The sequence below is a fragment of the Mustela nigripes genome, chromosome 14, assembly GCF_022355385.1.
Source record: "Mustela nigripes isolate SB6536 chromosome 14, MUSNIG.SB6536, whole genome shotgun sequence".
NCBI classification, from domain to species: Eukaryota; Metazoa; Chordata; class Mammalia; order Carnivora; family Mustelidae; genus Mustela; species Mustela nigripes.
The window spans coordinates 75,404,903-75,414,198 of NC_081570.1; the positions used below are offsets into that span (position 1 = coordinate 75,404,903).

A 9,296-nucleotide genomic window follows, 5' to 3' on the forward strand; every position below is an offset into this window, starting at 1 on the left:
CACAGCACTCACCAAAGCACATACCCTCCCCAATGTCCATAACCCCACCCTTCTTCTCCCAAACCCCTCCCCCCAGCAACCCTCAGTTTGTTTTGTGAGATTAAGAGTCACTTATGGTTTATCTCCCTCCCAATCCCATCTTGTTTTATTGATTCTTCTCCTACCCACTTAAGCCCCCATGTTGCATCACCACTTCCTCATATCAGGGAGATCATATGATAGTTGTCTTTCTCTGCTTGACTTATTTCGCTAAGCATGATACGCTCTAGTTCCATCCACGTCATCACAAATTTGCCTTGACTTTTTAAATTATTTTTTGATCAGCTCCATTTAAATTTTACAATTAGCCTTTCTGAAATTTTAATTCAGAACACACGCGATTTATAAGTCCTGAGGGAGAACTGATCTGCCTATGGAACCAGCCTGTCCTACTCATGAACACAGAATGGGTTGTTTTTTGTGTAGTGATTCGTGTGCGACTTTCAGAAGCATTTTTTGATAAATATAGTCTAATATGTTTCTTTTTCAGGATATTACAGATTTGACCTTCTCTTTGTCTTCAAATCTGTTATTTCCATGTCCATGGAATATGAATGAATTAACTATCCAACCACATTGACTAAGCATTGATGCCCTGTAGTAGGTATTTTGTATTTTTCTATTAAAATTTTGCTAAGAAACAGAAAGGTACATATATGTATAAATAAGCCATATAAAAAAGCTGTTATGAAAACTTGTAAAAATTACCTGAAATTATCCACTAGAGAAAAACTTGGCAAGTAGTTTAGTCAACTTTTTTATCAGGTCACAAATTTTAGACCACCATGAGCTCTCTGACCTGTTTTCTTCCTTATCATTTGCCGTTTTCTCTGAAGTGCAGTCATTTTTATCGTTTTGCTTCTTTTCAGTCAGCACTTCAATTTGGGCCTAAAAAGCACGTGATTTAGTCATAAAAGGAAAGCACTCAAAAACTCCAAACTTTCAGGAATAATGTCTTATATTAATAATTTACAAAATTATCTGCATTTCCCTTTTGAATGTAGTCTCTCTTATTAGATAATTTACAACAGGGATATCTCCTGGTTTAGGGGTGGGAAATGAGAAGAAGCATAGTAAAACCTTGTTTATAGTCATCCATCACTAGGGTTTTCCAAGGTGCAAAACAGGCATAAGGACAATTGTTGTGAGATTTTCTAGCTAAAATTAAGCTGTTTAGGAGAGAGCCTTTGACCAGAATGTCACAAATGCTCACCCACATCTTAGAAATGATGGGACCTTCTAAGCTGGTTTAGAAATCTGATACAAACACTTCCAGAGAGGAGAAGAGGGAATAATTCCCTCTGTGCTGTGTGCTGACTTGGGCAGGCCATCCTCACCTGGAGACAGCTCTAGGTTAGGAGCTGTCGGTCCCCCTAAGTCTGTATATAGCTGATAGTTTTAGGTCAGCAAGGATCTATCTTAGTGTCACTGGGTGAGTAGGGTGCCTGAAAACCGGCAGTAATCTTGGGAAAGTGAACCAATTGCTGCTTCTATTACACACACCCAGTTAGGACATCTATGCAATAAACCTGGAGACCCCATTTAATATTGCTCCATGAGCTCATCCAGGAATTTCTTAGAATAGCAGCATCTTCTGTAAATGCTTGGAGCTGCCAAGTTCTTACTGGATTCTCTGGAAACTCAATGTGAACCCAAGTCAAGTGCCTGGACACAAGCCATGACAAGTTCAGGGCGTGTAGTGAATCAGATGCTATAAATGACAGTGGTGCTTCTCTCTCTGACTTCTCTGTGACTTTCACCGCTACCTTCTTGGGGCTTCCAGGCTTTGTTCTGCAGTCCCTGCTGGGTCCCAGGCCAGGCTTACCTCAAGCCTCTGAATCTTCTCATCCCGCTTTCTCAGAAGGTTTTCTGTCTCAATCATCATTTCTGCTTTCAGTTGGATTATGGATTTATTGAACATTATTTCTAGAAGCTTTATCTTTTGCTGCATCTCTTTACACCTTTCCTCAAGAAGCTGCTTTTCCCGCTCTGCTGTCTCTCTTTTGGCCTGCTCCTCTGCTCCAGGAAGATTTTTCATTCCGAGAGGAAAGATGACAGAGGTTAAGCCTGAGAGCTACAGCCCCCTGTCCCACAACACCCCACTCTCTCAGACACCAAACTGTCTTTAAAGTGCAGAGGGCAATGTCCGAAATCGCCTGGTGACCACACCTGGAGGGTAGGTTGGAGAAGGTGGTGGGAAAGACCCTGACCACCTGGCTGTTGAGCAACCACACCCTGCCTTGTTATTTTCAGATTTGAGGAGCATGCATTCCACAGAAGGCGAGGAAATGCCTTCCTTCAGGAAGATCTTCCTGTTGGGCAGTGCTCCAAGGGCACATGGGAGTCCCCACCCCATCATGAGCTAAGCTCTCCCCCTACCTGCTAAGGCTCTTTGTATGTCACGGAGAAGCTCATCTTTCTTCTTACAGCTTTCCTCTAGTTCTATCTTCATCTGTAGCAATTCCTGGGGACCACAAATGGCAAAGATATGTCAGGCAGGTCAAACCTGAACTTCCATTGAAATATTCTGAGAAAAAAAACCAAGTTACATTCCTTATTTGCTTCTCCAACGAATAGAATGTTCTAAGATTCTGGTTATCTCACTAACCCCTCCAGCCTCCAGAAGAATGTGCAGTTTTATAAACACAATCTTGGGTGCTTTCCTTCTCCTCCAAACTCAGATACCTTATCTGAAGCAATGTCAGTAGACACTCCTTGACTGAATGCTGACAGTTTTCGGTATTCAGAATCCTGCTCTTTTTTTTTTTTTTTTTCTGTTTGTGGCTTCTCTAGTAACCTCCCACCCCGGATAGTGTGTACAAGTCTTTTGAAATTTATGTTACACTCCTCTTCCAGGAAGATTTCCTAGACCACCTAACCCATATAAAAGAAGCCATTGTATATTTTCATTTGTTTACTTTTGCCAATAAATGCATGAAATTTACGGTATGTAAATTACTGTTTTTTTTTAACTTAAATTCAGTTAGCCAACATCTAAGTACCTCATTAGTTTTTGATGTAGTGTTCAATGATTCATTAGTTGCATATTACACTCATTGAATTACTGTTAAACTTGAGTTCCTATCATCTCAGAGAGAAATACTCCATTAAGACCATTGGTAAGTTTCTGAACTCCCTGAGCCTTCCTTGTGACATGTTGAATCTGCATTATATAATCTTGATGGTTCCTTGCAGCTGTAATGTCCTATGACCTACAAGGCATGGTTAACAGTAATACAACAGGAAGCAAAATAAAAATAAAGAATGATCTGGTAACAGAATCTTCTCAGTGAAACTTGGGTTGCTGTAAATGGGAGAGAGTACACAGAAAAAGCAGCAAGCTCAAAATAATGTAAGCGTGTTCCAAGCACGTAGGAAAGCTGCCAATATTCAGTCAAGGAGGCCATCTGTGTGTCTATACTGACTTTACTTTGGACGAAGTGTCTGAGTTTGGAGGAGAAGCAGATAAAATAGAGTAATAGTGTCCTTTATAACTCTCTGACTCAGAAGAATCAGAATCCTTCCATCATGAAGGCTAGCTAATTTATGGCCAGTCAGTTAGCTTCTAGGTAGAGGGGGTAACATGGAGAATCAAGTATTAAGACCAAGTACCAGGTACTGGTTCTGTAGCTCGTTATCCTGGGAGGGCTGCAGTGGTGGGCCTGCCTCCCCATCCAGGTGCGGGAGTGCCAGGACCATTTCTGTGGGAATCACTGAGTTCTCACACTAGGAAAGGGGTATCCCACGTCGTCCAGACAAGGAACTGCTCCACTGTGGAAGGCATCCGTAAAGGTCACCGTCAGAATCCCCAGCCCTGAATGAGGCAAGAAATTGAGGGGACCAGTGAGATCCAAAATCAGAAACTATAATTCTAAAATGATTTTTTAAAGACCCTAATCAGTTTGAAACTTTTCATCAGTCACTCTCATCCTACTAAATCAGTTTTCTTTCCAATCACTGCAGTTAAAAATGCTAAGTATCTTCCTTCAGTTATCATGCTCTGGTATCTTTTGGATATCTTTGATATCTCCCCCAACGAAGCATATTAAGAACACAATTGAAAATCATACAACTCAATAACAACAACAACAAAAACAATTGATTAGAAAATCAGTAGAGGAACTAAACAGACATTTTCCCGAAGAGGACACCAAATGACCAACAGTATATGCAAAGATATTTAACATCACTAATCATCAAGAAAATCAGGGATATCTTAAAACCACAATGGGAGATCACCTCATACCTGTTCAAACGGCTATTATCAAGAAGAGAAGAGATAATTATTAGCAAGGATGTGGAGATAAGAGAACCCTTGTATACGGATGATAGGAATATACATCATAAATTGATCCAGCTACCATGGAAAACAGTATGGAGGCTGCATAAAATCAAAAATAGGACTACCATATAATCTAGCAATCCCACTTGATGGTATTTATCCAAAAGAATTGGAATCAGGATCTCAAGGAGATATCTGCACTCTTGTGTTATTGCCACATAACTGACAATAGGAAACAAACCAAGTGTCCATCAATAGATGAATGGATAAAGAAGTTGTGTACATATATACAATGGAATATTGTTCAGGCATGAGAAATAAGGAAATGCTGCTTTTTGTGACAATATGTATGGACCTTGAGGCCATAATGTCAAGTGAGATAAGTCAAATACTATATGATATTACTTATATGTGGAATATAAAAAAGAAAACACTGGGGGCACCTGGGTGGCTCAGTTGGTTAAACATCTGCCTTTGGCTTAGGTCATGATCCCAGGGTCCTGGGATTGAGTCCCACATCTGGCTCTTTGCTCAGTGGGGAGACTGCTCCTTCCTCTGCCTGCCATTATCTCTCTCCCCCTCTCTCCCTCTCTCCAACAAATAAATAAATAAGGTCTTTTTAAAAAAATGAACTCCATAAAAATAGTAGAATGGTGGTTATGGGGGGCTAGGAGTTGGGGAATTTGAAGGTTAGTCGTTTATAAGGGTATAAGCTTGCAACCAGTAAATAAATAAGGCTGGAGGTGCATGGCATAATGATTAAAGACAACAATACCACATTATAAACTTCAAAATTGTTAAAAGACTAGATATTATTAAACTAGATCTTATTGTCAACACATACACACACATACACACAAATATGATAATTAAGTGACATGATAGAGATGTTAGCTAAGGCTAAGGTGGTAATCATATTGTCATATGTAAATGTACCAAAGCAACATGTTTTACACCCTAAAACTTACATGGTGTTCTATCAATAAAAATAAAAATAGATAAGAGGTGAATAGTTGAGGCAGGTAAATGAGATTATATTTATTCCTATTAAAATTCCACCTATTGAAGGCGTAGGTAGCTCAGCTGGTTAAGCATCTGACCCTTGGTTTTGGATCCAAGATGATTACAGGGTTGTGGGATCAAGCCCTCATGTCAGGCTCTGCAGTGGGCATGGAGCCTGCTTAAGACTCTCTCCTTTCTTCTCCCTCTAACCCACCCCACTTGTGCATGTACCCTCTTTCTCTCAAAAAAAAAAATTAAAAAAAAAAGTTCAACATACTTTAAGGAATCAATTGTTTGAAATTTTGTTTTCTCTGATATATATATATGAATGAGAGGAGTGTTTATCATACAGGATGTTTCCTCAGTTGCAGTGGAAACTTGCAAACCCAGAAGAGTGAGTCTCACAGTAAAATAAGACCGCAAAATCATTCTCTTGCCTCAGAGTTATTCAAAGGATGCATACATTAGCACTTCTGTACTTCTCTATAGCCCAGAATGCCGACTGCTGCCTTCATTATTCTCCAAATTCCTGATGAAGCTAGGGATGAAACCCTGGGTATCACCAGTCTGCAATGTTTTGCCCTCATTGATATTTACAAGAACCTGCAGAGTAGGCTTATGATACCCACTTTGCAAATGAGCTCAGTGGGGCTCAGAAAGTCTAAGGAAGGTATTTTTCCAAAGCACATGTGAATAAATGGTAGATCCATGATCAGAAACCTGGAGGGTCTATTTTACTATTCCATGTTTTGCACTTAATTACCTGACAAGACAGTTTTCCTCAAAAATGTTGGTTACACATGCTTGATGACCATAACCTCTAGAGGATTTCTGTTGACTCTCCTATCCCCAAAACACCGTCTCTAGTGTATTATTATTCTGATCTACCTGGCTCCTCTTGTTTCTGTAGCATCAGGCTGTCATCCCACAAACGACTCAGTGTTTCCAGACCTGAATCTTTTCTGTCACAGCTAGTGCTTGCCAGGGGCTGCAGCTCTCCTCCAGTTTAGGGAAGATATCTTTCCATACTTTTATTCCTTGATCTCCAGTCCCATTTGTTGTAGCTATTTTTTTCCCCCTCAACACATTGGTGTTGTGCTACACATTGTGCTTGTGTGCTTGGAGAAAAAGAGAAGCTGTGGCTCCTGTCCTCTGAGTGATATTAAGGTAAATGTATTGCTTAGGATTAGGTTCAGCTGTGATAATTAGAAAAAAAAAAATCTCCTGAACAATTTACATTGATTTCTCCCTCATGAATTTCAGGGTCCGTAGTGTAGAGATATGTGCTTTTTGTTTTGTTATAAGGTTTGAGGCTTCAGAACCTTTTTGTCATATGCTCGGTCATCTATAAGGGGTGGCCCATGGTGTGAGACGATGAGCTGTCATATTTGTATTTTAAGCCGGGAACGGACAAGGGGAAGATAGGCCTCCGCTCTCCTGACTCTCCATGTCTACATAAACCAAATTGCTTCTTAGATTCATCTGTATTCCCATACGCAAACATAGGAGAGGCTGGAATTGGCATCATTATTCTGGGAAACTATGTGCATGGCAAATTAGCAGGAGCCCTATTAGTACTGGAGAAAGGAATAATGGAGATTAAGGAGAGAGTTAATAGTGTTTCCTGGTAACCTTCTCAAACTAGGAAGACGGCAGAGAAGACAATGATGATACTCTACTGTTTCTCATCATTGTAATTATCTCCACTAAATTTAAGCTTGAGGAGAAATGTGTCATATCTGTTCTGTTCTCTTCTTGGTCCCCATGTTGGGCACACAGTAGATTTGTGAAACTGAAATAATCCTGAGGAAAGAGATATAGGTGAGTGATGGGAGTTAATTGAATTACGTGTAGAGATGACTTAATTCAACTTACGAATACAGAAGAAGAAAAGTCTGGGGGAACCTTAAAAGGTGGGAGGCCTGGGAGATGGGGTTTCCAAGGCAATGCAGACAGAGTGAGCATCCAGAAGCAGGGAGAGGTTAGCTACATTACATACCCAGAGTATTCCCCACAAGTATTAGTAGGATGGCCAGGGATGTCCTCACTGAGCACAGACTTACTGGAGTGATGGAAATAGGGGAGAGGAAGGAGCAGCCATGGGGGAATGAAGTGGATCCAAAGAAAGGAAGAAGAATTATTTCTGGATCCCAAGATGGAGGTGTGAGTATTTAGTGGAGAAGAGTTATGGCCTCTGTTACTTATTCCCCCAAATAATAATCAGAATAAGAATGTAAGTAGAAAAACTTACATATCTGTTTAGAAAAAGAATGCAAATATCACAAAATATCACCACAGGTTAAATTTAAGTGAAAGGTATGTCAGATTTCTTAAGCTTCCACTGTAATTCAAATTTGTTTTTAATATGTAGACTTTTTGAATACGTAGATTTTAGAGCAAGAATATGTAAACAACATTAAGTAGAAATCTCAAATATAAGGTTTTTTTTTTTTTAAAGATTTATTTATTTATTTATTTATTTATTTATTTATTTGACAGACAGAGATCACAAGCAGGCAGAGGGAGAAGGAGGGGAAGCAGGCTCTCTGCTGAGCAGAGCCCTGATGCAGGGCTCGATCCCAGAACCCTGGGATCATGACCTGAGCCGAAGGCAAAGGCTTTAACCCACTGAGCCACCCAGGCGCCCCAGAAATTAAAGTTTTAAGCCCAAACCTAAAGTGCCTCTAAAAGAATGTTTAGAAATGAACATACCTGCATCTTAGCACTGCTGGTCTGTTCACGAATGAGCTTTCAGCTGTCTCTGAACTCACCCTTGTTCTGTTTCCTCCTCCCGCAGAAGCAGAGAACAGACTGAGAAAGTTGAGAAAGGAAAAGGAAAATGAAATGGAACCTGAAAGTAAAACTACTTTAACTATTGGTTACATATTGAGAGAAGGCATGCCAGAACTGAGTCACCAGAGCTTGAGGAAGTAGAGGAGGGAGGGAACTCAGAGAATATTAGTCACTCTGTACTTAGGCCTTACTAAATGTCACCCTAACCAGCTTTCTTTGTTTTGTCCCCAACTTACCTGTCCACAAATGGACTATTACCAGAGGCCAAGGGCATAAGTGAGTCTAGCTCCAGGATTCCTGAGCAGAGCAGGTTCGGCCACTTGCCATTGACAAAACCCAAAAACAGAGAGACCAGTGATGGTGCAACAAGAAAGAGATTTATTCCAGGGAAGCCAAGGGGAGGCAGAGGACTAGTGTCCGAAGTCTGTCTCCAAAGTCTAGAAAACTTCTAGGTTTGTATAAATACGGAGAGGGTGGGACAGAGGTCAGTGGGTACATGCAGGTGGGCAGTCAAGGTCAGGTCATTGTCTTGGGGTCAATCACGCAGGGTCTTGCTGGTCTTAAGGGAACTTAATCAGTTAGAAAGTACAGACTGGTGTCCAAATGTAGGTAGTTTTGGTAATTCCCCAAACTGGGTCCTCTTTCAGGACTATGATGTAAGTAAGGTATGCATTCTGTTGTATTTTTATGTCTTCGAATTCATGGAGCTTCTTGAATGAGTCGATTAATATTTTTCACAAATAATGCATGTTTCTGGTTATTTTTTCATGTTTTATGTCATACTTCTTACCTTGAGTCAATAGATACATATCCTTTGTCGACACCTGGTTTCAGAAGGCATTATTCCTGCATATGCAAGGCCTCATTCACATTTAGCTAGGTGAATGTAGGAAAGAGTGAAGCAAGGAAAGTAAGTAAACAGATCTGAGGACATGTTATGGAGCCACTCTGAGTCCCTGGGGCTCAGTCCTGCCAAAGTACTGTGAATGGAATTCAAGGAGTATTAGAGAATGCCTCACTGCACAATGTGTCTGATGAAGGGAGAGCCATCAGTGTAATAGAGGTTGGTGATAAAGGACCTAAGCCACCTGCTTATGTAACTTTGTTTTGTCCTGTAGCCACCCAAATAAACTTGAGATTTGGATGGTCTAACCATGTGTAGCTCATGATGAAAAGTTCT

The 9,296-nt window shown here is 40.5% G+C and overlaps 1 protein-coding gene across 1 annotated transcript in view; it reads right to left on the reverse strand.

Moving 5' to 3' along the window:
- LOC132001098 (guanylate-binding protein 6-like) overlaps window positions 1-8,154 on the reverse strand; it is a 10,556-nt gene extending 2,402 nt beyond the window's left edge. The window contains exons 1-5 of the mRNA XM_059375322.1: window positions 8,036-8,154; window positions 3,652-3,853; window positions 2,419-2,503; window positions 1,865-2,055; window positions 748-927 (exon numbers count right to left, since the gene is read on the reverse strand). Of these exons, the coding sequence (XP_059231305.1) occupies window positions 754-927; window positions 1,865-2,055; window positions 2,419-2,503; window positions 3,652-3,738 (537 nt within the window). The 5' untranslated portion in view covers window positions 3,739-3,853; window positions 8,036-8,154 and the 3' untranslated portion in view covers window positions 748-753. The remainder of the gene's footprint in view (window positions 1-747; window positions 928-1,864; window positions 2,056-2,418; window positions 2,504-3,651; window positions 3,854-8,035) is intronic.
- Window positions 8,155-9,296: the final 1,142 nt, after the last annotated feature.